The sequence below is a fragment of the Falco naumanni genome, chromosome 9, assembly GCF_017639655.2.
Source record: "Falco naumanni isolate bFalNau1 chromosome 9, bFalNau1.pat, whole genome shotgun sequence".
In the NCBI taxonomy this organism is placed as follows: domain Eukaryota; kingdom Metazoa; phylum Chordata; class Aves; order Falconiformes; family Falconidae; genus Falco; species Falco naumanni.
The window spans coordinates 53,051,638-53,075,523 of record NC_054062.1 but is presented as its reverse complement, the minus strand read 5'-3'; the positions used below and the strand labels follow the sequence as shown (position 1 = coordinate 53,075,523).

At 51.9% G+C, this 23,886-nt stretch overlaps 1 protein-coding gene across 1 annotated transcript in view; it reads left to right on the top strand.

Moving 5' to 3' along the window:
• Positions 1–3,272: 3,272 nt before the first annotated feature.
• Positions 3,273–23,886, top strand: part of STK32C (serine/threonine kinase 32C) — a 97,019-nt gene continuing 76,405 nt past the window's right edge. The window contains exon 1 of the mRNA XM_040607113.1: positions 3,273–3,473. Within this exon, the coding sequence (XP_040463047.1) occupies positions 3,389–3,473 (85 nt within the window). The 5' untranslated portion in view covers positions 3,273–3,388. The remainder of the gene's footprint in view (positions 3,474–23,886) is intronic.

Sequence of the window (23,886 nt, the reverse complement as noted above, 5' to 3'; positions counted from 1 at the left end):
GATAAGCAAAACATAATTCCCAAGGAGAATATACGGCTGTTAGTATACACCATTGTTAGTGGCCCAGATTCTTTGCTGTGCCACGGAAGTCTGGAGGAACTTTTCTAAACTCTATTTCTCCTAACTCTTGGTTCCATCATCTTTGTCGGTGGCAGTTTAAAAGGCACCAGCATGGCACAACAGTCTCCAAATACTAGGTTTGGTATTTAGAGTAAGAATATCCTCTCGAAAATCAGAGTAGAGGGCAAACACCAGATGATTTTACACCTGACAAGAGCTGTCCAATTCAATTCATGATAAACCTCACCCATTTTTCTATTCAAGATAACATTTTCCTTGACAGTTTCAGTATTATAATTTAGTTGAAACAGGGCTTAGGTTTCAAACACAAGCCCCTTCTTTCCATAGAACACCAAAGAGAAGTCAGTGGCTCTTGTGCTGAGTAATGAGCACAGGGCCAAACTCCTGGTAGCTGTCAGGGCAGCTCCTGCTCTTCCATTCGGAGTAGAAAAAAGCCCCTGTAGTTATGGATGGGTTCAGATACCGGACAGTTTTTCTCCTAAAAAAGAGAGTAAAATTCTCATTGTCTTGGCTGTGCAACAGACAGGCCTCGTGAACGGGCAGACCTCATCATGAGGATGACAGCAGGATGGTAATTTTCTTGGGATTTGTTAGGTGCTTGTTAGGACACATATGTGTGCCTGTGGCTGACTTCCTGGAAAGCAGGAATAAATGAGAGGACCTAGTTTTACTTAGCCTGTACTACCATCAAGAATTTTGAGCAGCACTTAGTAGTGCTTTGAATAGCAATAAAAAAACCAACCAATCCAAACCAACTGACAAGGTCATCTATTTGTCTCCCATTCAACTTACCTTTGCGAAGGTAAAACTACTTACTACATTTCTAATGAAGCAGAAATTAAACAAAGCCCTGTGCTGTATCATCTTCCATTTCACAAGTAAAAGAATCAAGAAATGTTGTGGAATGAAACCCTCCTCTGGTGTTAGGGCAATCACATCCTTTTTTTCCCACTCCTTTTTCCTACACTACGTCTTGCAAACCTCTCAGATAAAGACCATGATTCTGTGCTATCGATTTGATTGTCCAAATATTAGTGGAGAATGAGAGAAAAATGACAACTGAATGGCAGACAGACTGAAGCCATTTAATGGCATCTTTCATGCTTTTCTTGCAAAATGTAAAGGCGAGTGAAAGCTGTTAGCTCAGAGATTTGCAGTGTATTTAAAAACAAACTATCCCTTACTTTCTGATATAAAAGTGCTTTATCCTATTATTTGAGAGCAATTCTTTCTGATTTCTCAAAGAAATGTTCTTTAAGAGCTTTTCCTCGCCTTTGGAAAACTCTTCTTAAAATGCAACCTCAAATTGTAATCCTTTTACAACTTTCAGGCTCTTTTAAAAAATGACTAACTCCTAGGAAATTTTCTGTAAAGAGTACAATAACTAACATATCCATTTCAAAACCTGCTATGAAAGAAAACAGCATAAATCTTAAATTGAAACTTAGGAAGCGGCATCTCAGAAATTATGAAAGTACTTAGTGATAGTGGAACAGAGACAATAGAATGGCTAAAGAGCCATCACTCACCTTAATGGTTCTGATGTGGTCTGCTAACATTAGTTATTTCTGGGAAGTGCATTTAATTAGACATTCCATGAGACATTTCATTTCAAAAAGCCGTAAAGCATGGCATCATGAGCATGTTACAGCATTCTGCAGAGTCTGTGGTGACTTGGGATGAATTCTTTTACTAAGGAGCTCTGTGGCGATCCTGCATTTTATCACCAGCAAAAGTGCAGGAACTCTCTAGAGCTAGTGCGATACAAACACGGGCCATTTCGGCAGTGCGGCTCTTCCATTAGGTAGTACTGCACTGAACAAAAACGCAGCACGAGGCTCCCCACCAGAGCTGGCCCTCCATGCGTGCCAGCAGCTGGTGCAGCAGAACAGAACTGTTGCAAACTCGGCTATTCGTGGGCTGGCACACTGCGACCGCGGCTGCAGGGCACGCTTTTCTCCTCACTACTTGAAAGGAAGGCCGCAGGCCCAGTAGTTAGTTTATGGAGGAAACAAGAGATACTCTGGGAAAACAAGGCATGCGAGTTACTGCCTCTTGGAGAGCTCCTGGAAGTGTCACCCAGCCAAGCGAGGGGCCGGTGGCGTGGCAGGGAGGGTGGCAGGGAGCTGCCGTTCCTGGGAGGCGGTGGAGCATCTCGTTGGGGGCCTTCCCTCCTCCTCGCGGTGCCTCCGTGCGAGGCCGCCAGCGCGGCCATGGCTCAGGCCCAACCGCCAGCCTGACGCTTGGTTGTCTTCTCTGCCTCGGAACGTCCCATGTAACATCCCCTGACACGGCGAATAAGGCTCTCCATGGTGGGGCCGGTTCTGAAACGCTGCGCAATCTCTGTGCAGGGAAAACATTGCCTGCCCAAGCTACCCACCAACTGAAATCAAGTCCTTACTTTGTTACAATAGTTGAATAAAAACCAACGTGGCTGCCTTCACGTTAGCGAGGTTACGACGCGGCGGCGAGTCCCGGTGACTCACACAAGACGAACGATCTGCGCTTTCCCAGTGCCGGTCAGGGCTCGGCCGCAACAGCACCTGAGCGCCTGCCACATCGGCCGCGGCGTTCATTACCAGTTCACTACCAGTTCATGACCAGTTTAAAATCACCGGCGCGTGCGAGATGGCTGCGGCAGCGGGGATGCCCCGGGCGAGCGGGGGCGGCGGGGCGGAGCGGAGCGGAGCGCCCCCGGGCCGGGCCGGCGGCGGGGACGCGGGCAGCGCGGGCAGCGCGGGCTCGGGGCGGGGCGGGGCGGCACGGCGCGGCACGGCACGGCACGGCACGGCACGGCGGGGAGCCCCGCGGCTCCGTCCCGCGGCGCGGCCCCGCACAGCCCTGTGCACCGGCGGCGGGACAACCCGCTCCGTGACCCGCCGGCCGGGCGCCAGGGCGGGCGGGGCCGCGGCGGGAGGGGGCGGGGGCCCCGCGCCCCGGCCCCTCCGCACCTGCGGGCGCCGCTGCCGCCCTCCCGCTGCCACCGGGGGCGCTGCGCTGGGGGCGGCCCGGCCCGCCCCGCCGCCGCTCCCGCTCCCGCCTCCCGGCGCTGCGGCCGCCCGGCTCCCGCCGCTCCGCTCCGCCCGGCCCGGCCCGGCTCGGCTCGGCTCGGCCCCGCCGCGCTGTGGCAGCCGCCGCGGGCAGGGGGACGGCAGGCGGCGGCGCCGGGCTCTGCCATGCGGGCGGTCGGCGGCGGGGCGCGGGGCGGGTGAGGGCGGCGGCGGCGGCGGCGGGGGCTGGTCCCGCCCGGGGGAGCCGCCGGAGCGGCGGGGAGCGGCGCGCAGGGCATGCCATCCGCCTCGCCCCGATGTTTCACTGGGGCAAGTGGAAGAAGAGGATGGGAGCGAGCGCCTCCTCCTCCAAGAGACCCGTCTTCGACGAGCGGGAGGACGGTGAGTGCGGGCCGGGATACCCTGCCCCGGGGGTGCCCAACCCTGCCCCGGGTGGCCCAGCCACGGGGTGCCCATCCCCACATCTGTAGAGCCCCGCTCTGCTCGGTGCTGCGCGGTGCGGGCCCGGAGGGTGGGGGGGTGTCGGCCCCCCGCCCCGGGGGCGCGTGTGCCGGCCCGGTGTGGCCTCCCTGCGGGGCGCAGGGTCAGCCCGCAGAAACGGGGCGGTGGTTGGTATGGTAACAGATAATTGAGAAGCGGGCAGTGAGGGGCCAGTGTAGCAGTGAAGTTTCAAGCTGCAGGGTAATCTCTGGCTTTAACAAACCAAGATCAAGTGCAGCCGCCCATCAAACTTAGCGACTTGTCATTGCCGAAAGGCTGCTTTGGGGTTTGTTTCCCAAAGCACAAGTTTGTTGTATAAATGCACCATACGTGCATACCACAGATGCATTACACATCTCGGATGCAGGGTGAAATTTCAGAGGACCAGAGGAAGGAAACTTTGGCTGATGGTGGGGGACAACTCTGGAGAGGCGTCAGGCCGGCAGGCAGGGTGCTGGGTGGCTGGGAGCAATCCTGACATACAAAACACTGCAGTGGCTCTAGGACACCAACCAAGCGCTGGCAAAATTCCCCAGGTGCTTGGGGTGCTGGAATTTTGCACTCGATAAACTTTGGAGTTAGATATGTATGTTAATTCGAGTCTTCAGGTTTACGTGCGTGCTGGGTCTGCTGGCATCCCCTCGGTGAGGGTGGTCAGACCCGAGACTGTGCCGCTTCTGACAGCGGAAGGCGTGTTACATCACGTAAACTTTTACAGGAGAAGTAGCTAGTTGATATCACCAAGTGTTTATTAGCAATTTGGAGTATAACATTAAATTGTTAACTCTTGCATCTCTTTATTACGGAACTGTAGAGAAAACATCTGTTTGAATGCCAGCTCGCTGCCCGAGGCGTGTGCTGTGGTGTGACTGAAATGCACATTGACGTTGCTGTTGGAAGGAACTGCAAAACCCATCCAACCCTCGCCCCGGCCCTCCATGCTGACGGTGTGTGTGAGCTGGGGTCGATGTGCCTGCCGGGTGTGTGCAGCTCTGGAGGGATTTACCAGAATTTTGTGCTCAGAGTGGAAAACTCATTCCCTCTTGGATATGTTGGGTCAGCAGGAACAGCTTTGCTACATAATTCAGAAAGCATTTCATTCTGACCTGAGCCTGTATACAGCCAATATAGGGAAACTGAGCTTTGCAGGTGAATGATCATTGCCAAAAACCTGATAACATCTCATATGGTATTTTCAAGCAGCACTTTTGCAATAGTGGAGACTTATTAGGACATTACTTTCTTAATATTGCCTACTTTTTCATCGTGGCTTATTAGTGTGTGCTCAGAGCAATTACAATGTTGTTCTGGTGAACTCATATTTACTGGCACGGCATGGTTGCTATGGAGATCTCTTTAAGACATTCCAATAACTTTCTTACATAAAGAAGCCAGTTAATACTTTGGTTTTGTGTGTGACAATGTGGAAGACTTACTAGTGATGACAATTTAAAGTGAAATAAATTTAAAAAGAAAAAAAAAGTGAAAAGACGGGTTAGTATATGAAATTTTAGCCATGGGTCGTTCCCTGTGATGGATATACAAGAATGAGCCTGACTGTCTAAATCCAATGGTTAATCCCTTTTAATTATGACTGAGTGTATGTAAATAGAAGGTTACCATTTATCCTAGTGAGTAGTAGCACAAGGCTCAGTATTTACCCTGAGATAAATCAAATTCCAAATGCGTAAATGATTTTTGAGTCAAGAAAACCCTTACAGTCCTCTTGCCAGACTTCATTTGGCGCTGGTTTCAAGACTTTACTGAGTCACTGCCTCAGGTCAAAGTGGCATGGCAAAGCCAGAGCATGGTGGGTTTCCTAGGGGTGGGCGGTAAATGTCCTTGCTCTTGGTGTCAAACACCCAGCCCTGGAGGATTATCTGCAGTTAACCTCACAGTTAGAAATCGTCTTTTCCTCCAGTCTGCGTTTGTTGAACCCCAGCATCCTGCTGCTGGATCTCACCTCGGTTAACCGGAGGAGTTTCTGTTGCCACACCCCTCTCCCGGCACAGCAGCAGGCTGGCACCACGGCCGCCCAGCATCTGTGTCGGTGTGATGTGTGGATTGAGCTCTCTGAGTCCGTGACTCTGAGGGTAAACTTCATATTCCCGAGTCTGTCCGGTGGATCTTCTCTCAACCCTCTCTTTCTTTCAGCATCTTTTTTTTGTTAGTGCTGGGACTGAACTCATTGCTTCGGCAGGGACGGAGCCCGGCGCGGGTCGGTGCTGGTGCAGCCTGTGCGCGGCACTGGCTTGCTGTCCACCCAGGGGCAGGCGGCGTGGAGCTGTGCTTTGGAGAGTCGTGCCTGAGGAACACCTATCCTGTGCCCTCCTTGCTTCCCTTCGTGGGGCCTCCATTTTCCCCCTGGTTCAGGTACCTTCTCGAGTGTGAAGCCAGGTGCAGGCCAGTTGTCACTGGTCCTTTGTGTCTGAGCTGCAGTGGGGGGACCTGCCTTCCTCTGACAGCCTTTTGGTGCTGTGCTTGGCTGCAGTGTGTGCACCGAGCTGTTTCGTGTTTCCTCATACAACCTTTGAAATATTTCTGATCATTTTGGAGTTGGGATTCATCTAACAGGAAAGCTGACTCTGAAAGGATAGTGTCTGCGTGTTTTGTGTGTGCTTCCAGACAGCCCTGGTACGTGAGAGAGTGGTTCCCCTTGGCTTGTGAGCATTGGCTCCAGCTGGTTCCGTTTACACAGAAACCGTGGCGTGTTCAGTAGCTGCTGCATAGGCATTGGCTGGGTGTGAGCTCGAGGTGATGCCTTTTTGACAGCTAGTTTTTGGTGAGGTACATTGTACCCCGTTTCTGAACAGAGAAGGTTAATGAATGGGCGGGAAAGAAAAAAAAGAAGTAAGGGAAGAAAGATGTAAAAAGGATGGGAAGAAGAAGATAAAGTAAGAGAGTAGAAGGGCTTGCAAGGTTGAGCGCTCAGAGTTACAGCGTGCTGGAGTAAGGTGGCCTCAGTAAGCCAAGGTGAATTGTAGTGGGCTTGTAGGTTTAGCATTATCGCAGCGTGCTGTCCTCCGTCAGGAAAAACAGGCCTTTGTCTGTAGGGGCCTTTAAGGGTTTCTTATTTATACCTGTAAGCACCTTTTAAAAGCTTCTTACTCGGTCAGTGAATTTGCCAGCACAGACGAAAGCCCGGTCCGGGTGCCGGCTGCCTGGCTGCCGGCTGTGGACCGTCGGCTCTCCGCAGCAGGGCACGGAGTGCTGGAAGGTCTCAGCACGGCAGTTGCAGGGCTTGTTTTTCATGTGGGCAGAAAGGTTTTTGTGGTGTTTTTCTAGGAAATGGCCAAACAAGTTTTATTGACACCCCAATCCTTTTTTCTTTTTTGAAATTGATTTTATACTTTTTTTTTTAATATACTTTAGTTTTTATACTAAGTGGTGAAAACCTGTCATTATGAAGCCAACAGGAATGTTTCAACCCAAATATTTTAAAAAAACCTTTTAGCAGCATTGCTGGCACTTGGGAAACAAGGCTGAGTAATAGGAAATACAAGGCACGCTTACACTTGGTGCTATTAGTGGTGCCCACAGTTGTGTTATGTGAGAGGGGGGGGAAACACAGCATGATGCATCTTTATGTGCAGTTATATCTACAGAGGAATTTCAAGAGTGCGTTTTGGTTGTGGCTTCTCCTGAATCGAAGTGGCTTACTAAAAAAGTGTATGTAAATATACATGAGAATATGTAAAGCCATCTGCTGCTTTCTGCTGAGCTGTTCCTTCCTTCGCTTACACCGAGGTGAGTGGTCTGAGGGCTTTCTGCCTGTTTGCTGGCACTGAATTGGATTTCCAGCTGATGTACAAGGTTCTAATGCTGCAGCCCAGTTATTTCACCGTGATTAGTATTGTCTCTCGATCGCTTCTTTACCAGTCCCTTATTTGACTTTCTGCCAGTGTGCAGATGGCTTTTTCTAAGGGGGTCAAGCGCAGGCTGCTGGGTTTATCCTACTTGCATCAAAATCAACTTTTTAAACCAGGTTCCCGGTTTCGCGGCCCAGGGTTTGGCCGGCGAGGCAGCCTGGCGCAGAGCTGTGCGGGGCTGGGGCAGGGGCAGCGGCAGCGCCGGGGCTGGGTCGGTTTCCCCGCTCAGGGAATGGTCTCTGAGGTGCTGTGGCGCGGCTGGTGCTGGGAGGGGGCTGGAGCTTGGGAGCAAACGGACCCAGCGGTGGGGGCGGCCGGCCGCGGCCTGGCAGGGTGAGGGGTGCCGGGGAGGAGGGAAGCCCCTCCGGGGGGCTGCGGGGGGTGCGTGCCCCCTCCTCACTGGGGCCAGGCTGCTGCTCCGGGCTGGCCCTGCGGCCGTGGGCACCACCCCGTGTGCGGCCCTGCCTGTGGTGGTCGATCTCCCCGTGTTGGCAGATGTGGGTCTAAAACTTAAAAAAGAGCTGCTCTGCAAATGCCCGCTGCAAGTTTCCAGGCTGAGAAATGCTGTTCTGTAAAAATGTGTGTCTGTGGTGAAACAGGAAAACTGTTACACGTCTCGATGCTGCTTTCCTAGCTGTGCAGTTTGCTGAAGAGCTCCAGCTGTAGGGATGTGCTGGGCCCTGGGGGCTCCTGAAGCCCGAATAGCACTGGAGGGACGGTCCCACTCTGCCTCCCCACCGGCCTCATCCTCACGGGACCACGGGAGGCTGGCGGCCTCGGCAGCTGCGCGGCACAGCGCCCGTCCCCATGGAAACGGGCAAGAAGCTGCAGAACCTGGGGGATCGTGCTTAAAATAACCCCCATTTTAATTTCAAACCATGTGTTGGCAGGCTGTAGGGTTACACACACCAGAGTGTGCATCCCTCCTGCCTCACCCTGCCGATCTGGTGAGCGAAAACTGGAGCGCTTCGTCTGCGGAGCTGTTTGATGTACAGAGAATGAGCCCTGTGTGTTGGTGCCAAACCTGCCTCTTGCTCTGACCCATCACCCTGCAGCCACCTCCTGCTGCGCCTGCACTGGTTGGGTGCTCTGGGTGCTGGGTGCCACCAGCTGCGGCTTCGGGAAGGATGCTCAGACCCACGTGTCATCGTCAGCTCGCATCCCTTTGAAGTCAAGAGTTCAGTTGTCGCAGATTGGCAAGCTGTTTACATTCCTCCTTTTACTTCCTATTTTCCCATCCAATGGGAGTGAGATGTCCAGCATTCCCCACGGTGCCAAGCTTTAATTTTTCCGATCGGGATTCTTCCCTGTAATTGTTTGTTCCAGCGGTCGGGACCTTTGGGGAAACAAGGGCGTGCTGCCAGGCTGTTGGAGGTCTTGGAGCGACAGAGATGTGGAGAGGATGGGGAGCAAAGCCTGACCCCATCACGTGTCTCTTACCTCTGCGGCAGCCCAAACGCCTCCTGCCGGGTCTGCCCCAGGTCTGGGGGCATCCCACTGCGCTGCCAGGAAACGGGCCCTGGGAGACAGGGCAGTCCCAGCCAGGGACCAGGAAAAGTTTTTCTCCCTCTCCGAAGGTGATGTGTCATAAACCAGGTGCCGCTCGTCTGCGGGGTGGCCAGCATGGCCTGACTGGGTCCCCTGGTCCCTGGGGGCTGGGGCTGCCCTGCCCAGTGAGCCAGTTACAGGATCCCAAATACTGTTTATTTAGGATCAGATACAGATGTTTTAACCTTCTGTGCTGTGCAAATTACTTACTGAAGTAATCACTGATCAGATTGCAAGGCAAACTTTTTTCATAGCCTGACTCTTGGGTGGCTGTGGGTTGGGAGCACAGATGCCTTTCCCTGTTATTTAAAAACAAGAGAAAAAAGCCTTTATGTATTATCGAAGTGGTAGCTTAATAAGTAAGGGGGGGAGGAGGGAGTGGGAATTACAAGGAGGTGTCAGAAAAGCTGTGTTTAGTATTGTCAGCGGTGCTTTGTTTTTGCTTTAATTCTTGCTTCCCCCGGATCCGTGGCTTTTTGTGTGCTTTGCCCAGAGACAAGCGCTTGGCACACACTCGCTGCCCCCCGCCTCCCCAGCACAGCCGATGCTCCTTCTTCAGTCTCAGGATTGAAAACTTCTCCGCACGTGAAGCTTTTCAGTGTGGCATGTAATGCAGAAGTAAGGTAAATCCAGAGAACTCAGCAACTGCAAGTCATGAAAGCATATGGTGCTATGTGCAACGTTTGGGTTACTGGCTTGCTTTCTCCTTCAGAAATAATTAATAACGTTGCTGTCACTCTCTACACTGAAGGCCGTGGTCTGTTCTCAGTAGCGCTGAAAGAAATCGGAAGAAAAACCGTTCTGGATTCCACTGATGACAAGGGAAAAAATGTCTCCCTTTGAACAGTGAGAGCTGCAGTTATGGAGAACCATTGCTGTTGCTCACCTAAGACCGTGCTTTATCTTTCTCTTGCACTGGCTTAAGAACAGGTATTTAAATCTTCTGATTTACAGCTATTTACAAAACTGATCTGCGTTTTGTAGAGAGAATGGAGTATGCATGACCACTGGACATTTCATATTCCCAGCATTTTGTTATCTATCTTGTTTTTTCAAATCCTTGCAGTGTTTTCACGTTTCCTTTGCCATTTCCTATGTTACCGGTTCACGGTTAGCAGGGGTGCAGATGGGGTCCGCGCTGTGCGGGGCTGGGGACGCTCATGCTGCTCTGCCCTCTCCTTGCTTGGCCCCTTCCCACTCATCGTCTGTCCTGTAGGTTTGCCCGGCATGCGTGTGGAGGCGATGCCTGCTGCCAGCGCAGCAATAGGGTCTGCGTGGTGCAAGTTTTCCTGCTTTTGCATTTTGTGGAGGTCCAGCACACACAGTAGACCCGGCCAAGTGTCCTGGTTAGACCACGACACTGACAAATGTTGTTTCTCCGAATCTGAGTCCAGCATCCAGGTGGCCATTCCACTTTGGGGAGTGGGGCTGCAGGGTCCTCTGCAGGGACAGGCTGCGCAGGCACCGGTGATGCCCTCAGGTGGGGGGGTCCCAAGGGGTGGGCGTTTGAGCACCGCTGGGGTCACTGCACCCTTCAGGAGGTCCCTGTGAGGGACTGATCCATGCTGAGCCTGCCGGGTTTCTGCCAGCTCTCTGCCTGCAGAGGCACCAGCTCCCAGCCGACCCTCCCAGGTCCGGCAGCGTGGGATGGTGCTGCCGGGAGGCAGGAGGGAGGTGAGGGCTGCAGCAGCTCTGCACAGAGCCGGCTCCCTCTGAGCGCTCGTTTGCTCCGGGGAGATGTGGGCTCTCAATGCCAGGTTGGTCAAACCCTCCTCCTCCTCCCCGCTGCTCCCCAGCCCCCGTGCATTTGAGTCTGGCTCATCGGGCACGTAGCCAGAGGGGGATGCTCTGTCCCACAGGACCCACACGCAATGGCCTGCCCCTTGGTGCCGAGCAGCGCTGGATGGGGATTTCACATCCTCCCTTCTGTAGGAATAGCCCAAACACCTTCTGGAGGTGAGGGAGGAAAGGTCCTGCAAGGCCTTGGGGACTCATGTGTCTATGGGAGGTTTAAAGAGAGGAGATGGGGGTAAAACAAACCCTGAGGGCAGCTGAGGCTGTTTGCATGAAGCCAAAGTAAGAAAATATTAAGAAACCCCACAGCAATTCATGGGACGCTTGAGCGATAGGGAGGGAAAAGGGCAATCAAGAACAAAGTTACTGGAAGTACAGTTCAAGTAAAATGTTTGACCAAATTAATACTTGGTCTGTTCTGTAAAGGCTGCAGTCTTCACAATCGACTTGAAATGGGCTTTCTGTGAATTCAGAAGAGCATGCAGGAGCACGCTGCTAGGGGTCTAAACACCTCACTGACCACGTTCCTGGTGCTGGCGTGGTGACCTTCCCAGCTCTGCTGGCATTCCCACCGATGCCTGCAGCTGTGCTTTCCAAGGGTACAGGTCCGAGGAAATGGAGCTGATGGTGCCAGCTCGCTTGTAGGCGCCAGCGCCAGCAGCTGCCGGCCGGGAGAGCTTGCACCGTCGGTGCCTGGCTGTGAAGGCGCTCACAAGGCCGTCTCGTGCTGTGGCTGGCAACATGTCAGCGTGTGTCACTTGACAAGTTAAACCTCCCCAGAAATGAAAACAGTTTATCTTTTTGCAGTTTGGTACTTCTATTATGTGGAACTTGGGTTCTGAAGCGGTAAGCTGGTTGAAGTGCCGACAGCTGGTTGGGCTGGGGGTCACCGTGCAGCGCATCGGCCAGAGGAGGCATGTGTGGTGTGGTGTGTGCTCACCAGGTCACACAGCTTGGGCGATAACGTGGGTTTCCTTTTAAATATCAGTTTATTTTGTGTGGGAATGCCTGAAATTGAGTGATGCTCGCTTTCTCCCCAGTCAGGACGGGCTTTCTGCTCACTGTGGCCACGACCGAGTCCCCGTGAGTGTGGCCCATCTGGGTGTGCTCAGGCAGGGGACATCACTGAGCCTCTTGTTCGCAGTCAGCCTGAGAAGTGCAGAAGCAGGTATGACTTTTCCTGTTCTTTTCCATGGACCTGCTCTCCAGCCACAGCTTCAAACGCTGTGTCATTCAACGGTCTGTGAAGTGTTTCACAGCTGTGGGTTTTGTTAATGTGTGGTTTCTACCACCTTGTCCTCGGATCCCGTAATGAGACACCTACATCAATCATGGATAATAACTTCCTGTTGTGTGACGTTGCAGAGAAGTAATGTGGAGTGTGGTGGCAGTGACAGAGGGATGCCGGAGGGTGTGTAAATCCAAGATGCTGAGTGTGCTCGTGTGTAGATAGGTGTGCACTGGGGAGAGCGACCATGGCTGGTTTGGCGTTTCTTCCCTGAAGTAAAGAGAGCTGCGATAGCTCGTGAGTGGCTTAGCTTCTCCTAACAGTAAAAGATAAATGTCAGTGTCCTCTTTCCCTCTCTTGCTTTTCTTTAGGAATTAAATTACTTCAGGTGACAGTTATGGAACATTAAAAGCATTTAGGTGTGTGGGAACAGACGGCTCTGAATACTGCTAAGCAATGACGACAGTGTGTGAATGTTGATGTGCTAGTTTACATCTAGTCTGTTGTTCAGGGTCTTTTCCAGTGCTGGGACTAGCAAAGGGGTGCAGGTGCTGAACGGTGTTCTGAATTTGGCGGCTTGGTGGTTTGACTGCGCACCAAACACCAATGGTGGTTAGCCGTGCTGTGTAATTAAATTACACAGCAATGTAGTGTATTTACAGCTCAGCTGACTGTTCTGAAAGCTGATAATTTTCATTTATTATTCCAAAAAATACACTTATTTGGTTCAGTGGCACCAGCAGAGAGCTGGTGGGCTTCTGTGGTGGATGGTGCTCAGAGCAGCTTTCGGGTTAACCTGCAAAAGGCTTTTCCAACACAGAAAGTCACCTTATTGTCCAAGGCTTTTGTGTTACAGCCTAACTGTCTAAAGGTATAAGTGATCTTTTATATTTATATGGGTAATATGCTGGTTGCAGCAGGTTGGAGCACTGGAGAAAGTGGATGGAGTAGCTCTGAAGCAGAGTGGTGTGGGTGAGAGCGCAACTGTGACAGCGTGGCACTGTAGGTACAGGTGCATTGCTCTGGGTCTCCCATCTCTGTGCCGTCTGTACCAGGGAAAACACAGCTGCCTTTGCTCAGAAAAAAATATTTCCTTCTTTCTTTATTCCTTTCAGGTTAACTCCCCGACCAAAAAAACGCTCCCCACCCTCCAACAAACAACCAAAGAAAGAACCCAAACAAAAAGTTGACATCATTGTGTAAAACACTGGTGTATGATTTACATCCCGTGCGTTCAGAGGGGTTACCTGGTGGGAACAAAAGGCCATCATATATATAATTTCTGATACTGGTGGAGGGAAAAAGGAAGAGAACAGGGAAACTCAGTGGTAACTGGGAAGAAACTTACATTGGAAAGGAACTATTGCAGTATTTAGGAACTTAGCAGCCAAGACTTGCTGCTTTATTATTAAATGCCTAGCTTTGGCATTTAATGTTATTGGCGTATAGGCAGGATATTCGGTATAAGGGCATGTGGATAAGTACTTATGCCCCCTTTTATGGTCACTTGAAGAATTTCTGTGTGTGTTTTTAATTCTAGTGCCTGAGTATACTGACAAAGGTCAGAAAGAAGGGGCTTGGAAGGGCTGGGGCTGAAGCTCAGGTTCCTCCTCTGAGCAAGCAGTTCTCCGTGAGGATTAGGTGAAACACATGTGGAGGTGCGGGCTGCAATGAATGCTAATTACAATTAATAAAAAAATGGAATCAATTATACGGTTGGAAAGTCCCCTGCATTAAGTGTCAGTTAATCATGCAAGACCATCAGGGGCAGTCAAAATCCTTCCAAATCTGTTTTCCATGGACCTCATGAGTAGCAGCACAGTACGTGTACACAGCTCAGGAGTTGTGATGTTGTGTGAAACACGTTTTCTTTATCTCACAAATAGCTTTTTATTGCTACTACTATTTCTGTGCTATTTCCGATCTAGAAAGAACACTTCCAAAGCACTGGATGGCAAGTGTGCTGCCAAGGTGTGACGTTCCCTATCAGTGCACGCTGCAGACACCCACAGGCCACTGCTGTGAGAAACCAAACCTGCCTGAGCGCACCTGTGGCTGTGGCGTGGCTGTGTGTCCATGGTGGTGCGGCTGTGCATCCCTGGTGGTACGGCTGGGCTGTGCCGGCTGTGGTACGGCTGTGCATCCCTGGTGGTACGGCTGGGCTGTGCCGGCTGTGGTACGGCTGTGCATCCCTGGTGGTACAGCTGGGCTGTGCCGGCTGTGGTACGGCTGTGCATCCCTGGTGGTACGGCTGGGCTGTGCCAGCTGTGGTACGGCTGTGCATCCCTGGTGGTACGGCTGGGCTGTGCCGGCTGTGGTACGGCTGTGCATCCCTGGTGGTACGGCTGGGCTGTGCCGGCTGTGGTACGGCTGTGCATCCCTGGTGGTACAGCTGGGCTGTGCCGACTGTGGTGCGGCTGTGCATCCCTGGTGGTACGGCTGGGCTGTGCCAGCTGTGGTACAGCTGTGCATCCCTGGTGGTACGGCTGGGCTGTGCCGGCTGTGGTACGGCTGTGCATCCCTAGTGGTACGGCTGGGCTGTGCCGGCTGTGGTACAGCTGTGCATCCCTAGTGGTACGGCTGGGCTGTGCCGGCTGTGGTGCAGCTGTGCGTCCGTGGTGGTACGGCTGGGCTGTGCCAGCTGTGGTGCAGCTGTGCGTCCGTGGTGGTACGGCTGGGCTGTGCCGGCTGTGGTACGGCTGTGCATCCCTGGTGGTACGGCTGGGCTGTGCCAACTGTGGTGCAGCTGTGCGTCCGTGGTGGTACGGCTGGGCTGTGCCAGCTGTGGTGCAGCTGTGCGTCCATGGTGGTACGGCTGGGCTGTGCCAGCTGCGTCTTTGCTGTCAGAAGGATATTACATCTCTTGCGAATTTTAAACTGTGGTATATAGCATGCTAAACTGCCTTGTAAAACAAATGTCATATAATCCACTGGAAAGCCATACACTGCACATTCACTTGATATTTTACTGGTTCCCCAGTCTTAATGGAAACGGGCAGGCAAGACCAGAAAGTAGGAAACACAGGAAACGGTAAACATTAGATGGGTTGTTTGCACCGTTGGAAAATGTGCTTTATGCTTCACAGAAAATAAGGCTAAAGCTTGGTCGCAAATAATTTGCACTTTAAAGGCTCCGTGCCACATGTGGTAATCAGATGAATAATTCATACACATTCAAGTAGTCCCAATAATTTCATATTCAAGCCTGATTCTAGATTTGCTCAAAACTGAACTGCCATCGATTCCTCCAGCACAGAAAGCAGCTTGGCAGGACCTTCAGGGATGAGATGGTAACCTCACCAGCTAGTGCTGGTCCTGTGTCTCCATAAGGGCTGGAGCTTCCCCATCATCCCTGTGTGGGCAGACTGGCCAGTCATTCTGACGGTGTCCAGAGCTCAGCGACTCTAGTACCTCCTGGGTCTGACCTTGACATGTTTTCATTTACTTTCGTACATCGTTGTACCTTTAACCAGTAATAAACACTACCAGGAAAGTCAGCGTGGGTTTGAGCTGTTGCTATGAGCTCAGCACAATGCTTTGAGTTCCCCAAATGGCAAATGATGCCTGTTCAAGAAATGAACCCATGTTGTGGGAAGAGATGCAGATAAAGCAGCATGTGGTGGGAACAACAGGGAGCTGGTGAGCAGGCAGCAACTTGGGCTTTCTCTCCCCGGTATGTGAGTTGCTTGGCTTACCCCTCCCAACACAGGTGCTGCCTGTCAGCTTCGTACTGGGATTTTTGGAGTAGCTCAGGAGTCCCCGAGGTTTAGGCTTAGCTGCACAGATGATACAGGCAGGTGTCTGGGCAGAGCTGATGGGCAAAGAGATGCTCACGTTGGGGTGCTGATGGTGGTACCATGCTGCTTTGCTCAGACATCCCAGCTGGCCACAGCTCTCCGTCTTCCAGCTGCAGCTAACACAGGAGTTAGACCCACTGGCAATCTGGAAGCTGCCTTACGTTGTCAGTTACTGCTAGGACACCAACATGTGGACCTGTTGGAGCGAGCCCAGAGGAGGCCACGGAGGTGGTCAGGGGGCTGGAGCCCCTCTGCTGTGGTGCCGGGCTGGGAGAGCTGGGGCTGCTCAGCCTGGGGAGGAGAAGGCTCCGGGGAGACCTTAGAGCAGCTCCCAGCACCTACAGGGGCCGGCGAGAAGCTGGAGAGGGGCTTTGTACGTGGGCACGTGGTGACAGGCCAAGGGGGAATGGCCTTAAGCTGGGAGAGGGGAGATGTAGATGAGCTGTGAGGCAGAAATTGTTCCCCGTGAGGGCGGCGAGGCGCTGGCCCGGGCTGCCCAGAGCAGCTGTGGGTGCCCCATCCCTGGCAGTGCTCAAGGCCAGGCTGGATGGGGCTGGGGGCAGCCTGGGATGGGGGGAGGGGGCCCTGCACACGGCACGGGGTGGGACTGGGTGGGCTTCGAGGTCCCTTCCAGTCCACGATTCTGTGTCAGGGATTTGTGATAGTCCCTTGATAACACCTTAAAACCCAGTGACAGCATAAAAGCTGTGTGGTACAGCACGTGCGGAACAGGGTGCTGGGGGCACTTGCAGTCACTGCTGGTTTTGTTCAGTTGGTTTTTGTTGCATGTCAAATGCCACAGCAGGGAAATGGCAAGCAGGCGTCAAAACAAGCACAGCTGCAACGAGGTGAACTTAGGGACTGATTAATGAATATTTTCAGCATGTTGTATATTTTTCTACATGGCTTTCTGATATAAAGATCTATGTGTGAAATTATTTAAAAAATAACAGTTTTTTTTAAAACTAGAAGAAATGGCTTCAGTTTATCAAAATGTTGAGTAACTTCAATAAACAATTCGCTTGCTGATTGCCCATCAGTACTACTTCGGAAGTAATTTTAGGCAGTGTTTCCTCTGGCCTTGGTTTGCATTGTTCCGTGCACTGAGCTCGGCACCTCCGAAGGCACCCCCGCCTCCCCCCCCTCTGGGAGGCCTCTGCCCTCCTCCTCCCACCTGCAGCGAATCCGGAATTTTCCATCGCTGGCTCCGCTCTGACTCTCACTGAGGCTGCACGGGGATCTATTCCCGGGGGGGAGCCAGGCAGATGGCGGCCTGGCGCCCGTGGGGGTGGGCGGTGGTGGTGGCGACGCCGTGTGAATGCGGTGCCCTGGGGGTGTGATCGTGCCCCGCGAGCCACCCGTGCTGGGGTGCCAGCGCCTCGAGGTGCCGTGCCTTGCTGTGGCATGCAGGGAGGGGGGCTCTCCCGAGGGCCACCTCTGCTCCCCACGCGTGCACCGGTACTGCAGTCTGTACCGGGGCGAGGGCTGCACCTGCGGTGGTGCCTGTGGCAGCTGGAGGGGAGGGTGATGCCCTTGCTGCGTGCTGCTGCGAGAGGCAAGGCTTCCCTCTTCCGTGTGTTCAAAGTCTTTTAGCAGATTTTGTTTTTCCAGAGCGAGTTGGTACATATCCGTGTTCCAGTTTTCTTATCACTCACATAGGGTGTCTGCTTTCCCCAGAGAAGTTAAACTTGGTGAATAATTCTGTTTGACATCCCCACGGTGAATTTGGGCCCCCTCTCTTGTTGCGGAGTTGAAATGGATCCTGCGCTGTTATGGTCATCCCGCTGTCCTCCTGCAGGTACCGGGTGGGCAGGCTCAGTCCCCACAGTGTTCGGCACACTCGGATGCATCAGTGTGGTTCATCCACTGAGTAAATCTGTTCTGACACCTCCAAAATAAAGAACAGATTTGTTGTTGACTTCAGGGAGCACCAAAGGGGATAACTGCTCCTGCTTGGGGTCAAGCCTACCCCAGCAGAAGTATCTTCAAGTATTCATGAATCTCTTGTGGCTCTTCTCTCCCTTTCCAGATTTCTCTACATCACGAGCATGTGTGACTAACAGACGCTCATTTATGTTGTCTTGGTCCTAATTTTTCCTCATTTGCAAAATAGAGCCCCTTCTATCGCCAGAGCAGTGTGAAACGCCTTGCCCAGCTGGATGTGTGGCAGAACACAGGACCGCACGTAGGGATGCCGGCAGCTGCGGGGAGGCTGAACCTCCCAGCCTCAGCAGTGCGCTTTGCCCTGCCTCGGTGTTGGGGCTCTCCAGCCTCGGAGCCGACGGCTCCCGGCGCCGCGCGCTGCTGCCCGGTGCGTTGCAGCACTGGTGCGGTGGCTTGCTTGGGGTGGTTTGCTCTCCTTCCAAACCTTGGTGAGCCACCGGTGCTGCTGGCCCTCGGTGCGTATTCCCTCTTCAGCTGTATGTGTCGAGGAAGTGCAGGTCAGTTGAGTTGAGAAGCAGCGTTTCCACAGGCATTAAAACACTGCAGCAGCTTTTGACGAGCAGCACATCCATTGATCCCAGCGGAAGGTATTTTGGGAGCGTGTTTGCTGCTTACGAGTCTCTGGGACAAAGATAGGACCGTGCGCCTAAAATAGTGCCCTGGAGCCACGCACACGGTGCAAACCCCACCGGTGGCTGCTCTTGGGAAGAAAATCCAGAGTTTGTTTTCAAGTCATCATCACTGTGTTGACAGGGCTGTCGTGGGGAAAGCTATCTCAACTGGGAATGTATAAATTAGCTCCAAGTACGATGTACACACATGCAGATATCACACACTGCTCACATCGCAATGTAAGTAAATAAAGGACTTGTTAGCTTTTTAATTAGATATATAATTGCCTGCCTGTCGGAGAAGAAAAGCCTTTCCGTTCTTGTAGTTCAGTGCATACTCTCTTCCAAAGCTGCCTGTTGAGGGAGCTCCTTTGGACCCCCGTGCTGTGAGGGCACCGTAGCTGTGTGTGCTCCGAACAGGGCAGACCCGCGGGGTGCTGTGCCGAGCTGGCCCGTCCTGCGAAGCAGAGCACCGCTGGTCTGCTCCCGAGCCAGGGGGGAATTCATGGTTGATGCCAGTGCATTCATTGATATGTGTAAGTTAAAAAAAAAAGCCAACCCCAAACCAGACATCAACTGTATTTCCATGGTGCTAATCTATCCAGCTGGCAAGAGGTGAATGTAGCTGACAACTGTAGCTCTTTTTCATGATTTTTCTCTTTCTTTGCCATTTGGTTTATGGTGCTCAAGTGGAATGAAATGCTGTAGCAGAGACCACCCTCAAATGCTGTAATTGCGTATATGCAGCAGTACTAGAGTTACAGTATATATGTGTTAAAAAGCAAGAAGCCTCATTTTTAAGCGTATCCCCCATTGCAGCTCTTGCAGTTGAAATGCTCCTTAGGCACCCACAGATGATAAGCAATGATGGAAGTGTCTGTTAACCGAGCTGCTGCTGAGGTAGCGTCTGGTTACCTTCATGTAAAAGCCACGTGGTTTGTGCCCTTAACCCTATAGATTCACTACCGTGATAGAAAAGTAGACAGACTGATCTGGCCGGTGCATGAACCAGCTTGTTTGGTTCATTTTCCCAGTGTTCTGATAGTCATTACCAGCCCCGATGGAATAGTAGGGGGAACAAGACTGTCTTTCACGTCCCACGGTGAATTTGCTGGTGTGGCAAGTAGTAAAACCTGTTTCGACTAAAAGCCAGAGGCAGCTGATTGTAGAAAATATTCTTGGAGGCTCATTGTTAGAAAGAGTTCTTGTCTCAGGGCTGTTACACACTGAGTTCACAGGAAACTCTAACGTTTCTGGATTTATTTGCATAAAAGCAATGATAATCAGGAAAAATAAAATAAATGATAGAATGTATGATATTAAATAAAATGACGAAGGTTGTTCCCAGAAATCCCCTATTTTTTTCCGTGTCACACCTCTGAAAGGCTCTCTTGTAATTTAAAGTAAATGTTAATACTGAATTCTGTCTTGTTCTCAGCTGTTTTTAAGTTCCCACTTGCAGCCCGAATGCTCCATGCCCTCATCAGGAGCGTAATAAAGAGTGGGAAAATGGGGGAGTGTTGGACAGAGACCCGAAGGGTGACTGGAGATACAGCTTCACCGGTGCAGCTGTGTTATGGTAATGCCATGGAAGACTACAATGAAATTGGAGAGCATTCACAGAATCACAGAACGGTTTGGGTTGGAGGGGACCTTGAAGCCCACCCAGTCCCACCCCCTGCCCTGTGCAGGGCCCCCTCCCCCCATCCCAGGCTGCCCCCAGCCCCATCCAGCCTGGCCTTGAGCACTGCCAGGGATGGGGCACCCACAGCTGCTCTGGGCAGCCCGGGCCAGCGCCTCGCCGCCCTCACGGGGAACAATTTCTGCCTCACAGCTCATCTTGTGCAAAGACAGAGAGTTCCTGTAGGGAAGTAGCTATGGTTAAATAGACGTGAGGGAGTAGAAGTAGTAGATGCTGTTTTGGTGAAGTTGGTGGAAAGCAAGCGTATCAACAAAGGAGTGGAGAGAGCACCCTTGGGCTCGTGGGCTGCGGTGCTCCGGGGGGGCTCGGCAGGCACCGGCTGGCAGTGCGGGTGGGCGAGAGAGCAGAGACCTGCCCTGGCTGGCGGCTGGGGAGCGGGGGACAGCGGGGGAGCAGGGGGTGCTCCGCATGGAGCAGGATGCTCGCCCGCCTCCAAGAGCTGTGCTCCAGCTGTGAGGCTGCGGTGCAGACCCATGTGCCCGCGCACGGGGCTGGGGGCTCTGCCAGCGCGGAGTGGGAGTGGGAAGCCCTGGAATGCTCTGCAGGGAGCCAGGGATTTTTTTGCTCTTTGCCTGCTCTTGTGTGCACATAGCTCAGGACTTCCAGGGACAGTTCAACTGCCACCATACAAAGGGCTGTAGGGGCTGTTTACCCTAAAATACGGGCGAGTTTTCCTGCCTGCATATGATCAATCACATACCACTTGCTGCTGTGAACCTAATAATTTTTTCACAATACCGCAGTGTGTGTTTCTGCATAAAACATGAAGTTAAACAAGAAGCAGGTAGCTCCTTTTCTTTTCTGCTTTGAGCAGCTTTTTTTGCTTTCTTTAGGTACACAGGAAAAACATGCCAAGTCTGAGGACTTCAGTTACCTGCTGTTTACTGGATTCAATGTGGCTCACTCTTTCTTGGAAAAGCATTGTTAATTATTAATATTGCTAATTTTCCTATTAATTAATGTTTAAAATCTTCTAAATACAGTGTCAGGGCCTTTCAAAGTGATATGGTACTAAGATTAGTGATGGTCTGTCTGATTTGAGTATTCTTGTAAGCCATTTCCCTGATCTTTTCGTACAAAGCATCGGGGTTTTTTCCTTCTCCAAAATGGCTCTGTCTCTCTAAGATGCATTTGTGTGATTGCACATCGGGAGTTGGGATATTGTTACAGCATGATAAAGTGCATTGGATGTTGCGTTAGCAACTGGTGCATCTCTACGATTACTCTTGCTGCTCATTATTATCTGTATTTCCATAGCAACTGGAAGGTCTGGTCATGGACCCACCGCGGCAGTGCCTGGTGCTGGGGAAGTGCCGGGGTTGAAGGCAGCACCCCCTGTGCCATCTCTGCCCGTGCTCCTCGCTGCTCGGCTACTGGTGCCGCTCAGCACTGTTAGCGGGGCTTTGTCTCTCCATTTAGAAGAGCTCCATCAGAACTCGTCTCGTAAAAAGCTACTGAAACATTTTTTTCTCATTTTTCTTAACCAGATAGCATCACTTCTTAACTTTTTGTATGGTGCCTGCTTGGAATTAGACATTCGAACCATCCAAACACCCCGTCTCCGTATGTGGTCGTACTGGCAGCTATCGAGGGGAGCCAGGCAGCTGGGTGCAGCCGGGCAGGAGTATCTCCTGCCCTTCAGTGTATGTCTTGACAAAGAAGTGTGAGCGTCCCTATTGCTCTCTTAGCTTGTCAGACTGTTCGTGGTAATACGACCTGACAACCCTTAAAAAAAAAAGACTGGAGAATCTGTTCTGCAGTCTCAGGGCACTGCTTTCCACAGGTTGACTGTTGCTATATAAAGAAATAGTCTGTTGTTTCTAAATTTACTCTGTTAATGTCACAGAGCATAAAGAAAAATAGCAAGAATAAATTGACATTTGCAGCAGGGAGTGATGCAGCGAGCGGGCTACTTGTGGCCGTACCCGTCTGGCTGGGTGCTCCTTGAATGTTTGCTTCTCCTTCTGTTTAATTACTCAAGCCTGAAAAGTCATCTGCATACATGGCTCTTTGCACTGCAGACATTACTCCTCGGCGTGCTGTGCAATTAACTCTTGATTTTAAGTGACATCCAGACATTGTCATTTTTTTTTAAAGAAACCAAAAGGGGAACGAAGGGGCACACGGAGTCTGCAGCTGGTTGTTGGGACGGTTGTGGGGCTGTTGCCTTTCCACAGCAGAAGGCAGTGATGCCCTGCGCCCACGTGCTGAGGGGAGGGTGCACCGGGAACGGGAGCAGGGTGGGAGCTGAAAGCATCTTCTAGGCTTTGGGGAGCCACTCTGGGGGTTTCAGTAGCGTCCGGGCCATTGTCGATCTCATGTAAGCGATTTGCAAGCACTGGCAAAATGTGGATACAGGCGTTGTACTGCCCAGAGTCATGACCAGCACTGTCAGAGTGATCTTGCCTCTTTTCAGCCGCCAGCAAAAACCTCACTGGACAGGGAAAAGGTCAGATATGTAACTGCAGTCAAAAATAATCATTAAATGTAAGAAATTACTTAATGTTGCCATAAATGTTGGCACGTTAGTAAAAAAAAGTAATTCTCACTAGGCTATGGGTGTATCCGATCTGGACAACATCTCCTGTGGCCCTCAGATGTCCCTCGACTTGTCTTACTTTGGTGTTCCTCATACAGACCTCCTGTCAGGACTGCAACTGGGGCTCTTCTGATAGATCCAAGATCAGATTTCCCTTGTCTGACAAAAGTGGCAGCTGCATTCCCCAAGTTTATTTTTTAAGCCTTTTTGGGAAGTGCTCGCCCGTTCTTTGTGTGCTAACGTGTTGCAAATTTTGCATAAGTTTTATTGCAAAAGTAGGTCTTGATACAGCAGCGTTCGGCAGGCTTTGAGCTCCAGTACAGCCTTTACACTATTGGCAAACGTGTCCCACATACATACATTGTGTCCTGCAGGTGCTTCAGAGCATGATGTTTGATACATCAGGATATGGGGACACATCTACCTGCTAGATGAGCTCTTAATTACTGTGTTGGCTCTGACCACACAGAAATGTTTGCCTGGGTGGTACCAGCTCTGTCCTGAGGCGATGCTCTGCAGGAGGAGCCCCTTGTGTAGGCTGTGTCGGTGTGTCCTTGGTCGCAGGTGCCGCTTTGGGTCACAAAGTTTCCCTCCCTGTAGGTGTGCGACTGCCTGGCTGTTGCAGATGACCAGTTTGACTGTTGAGCTGGGGTCCAAGAAGAAGTGACCCATTAGACTGCACAGGAGGCACCTGCTGAATTGGGCTCGGACCTCCCAGGCTGGGCTTTGCCCCTGTGTAAGACATGTGCTCCCCGTACTCGGCACTGGGAGCATGAAGGGGCACCGTCATGGGCACACAGACAGTGTACTGGGAAATAAACGGGGGGAAGAAGTAGATGGAGTGGGAAAAAAGGTACCTAGTTCTTCTGCTATCTGGAGCTTCTGTTTCTTTTAGAATTATCACTTAATGTTTTTTAAACTCATCGCTCTCTGTTAGTCCCTCTGACACCGAGGCTCTTTCCCCAGTGCAGTGTGGCGGCTGTCCACCAGACATAGACTCACAGAATCATTGATGTTGGAAAAGACCTTTGGGATCATCAGGTCCAACCATTAACCCAGGACAGCCAAGTCCACCATTAACCCATGTCCCTAAGCGCCACATTAAACACCCCCAGGGATGGTGACACCAGCGCTTCCCCGGGCAGCCTGTTCCAATGCCTGACCACCCTTTCAGTGAAGACATTTTTCCTCATGTCCAACCTGTTTGTGTCCAGCCTTTGTGGCTCGCCTTGCGTTAGGTGGTGTTACGGGCAGCAGGGTGCCCTGAGCAGGGTGACATGCA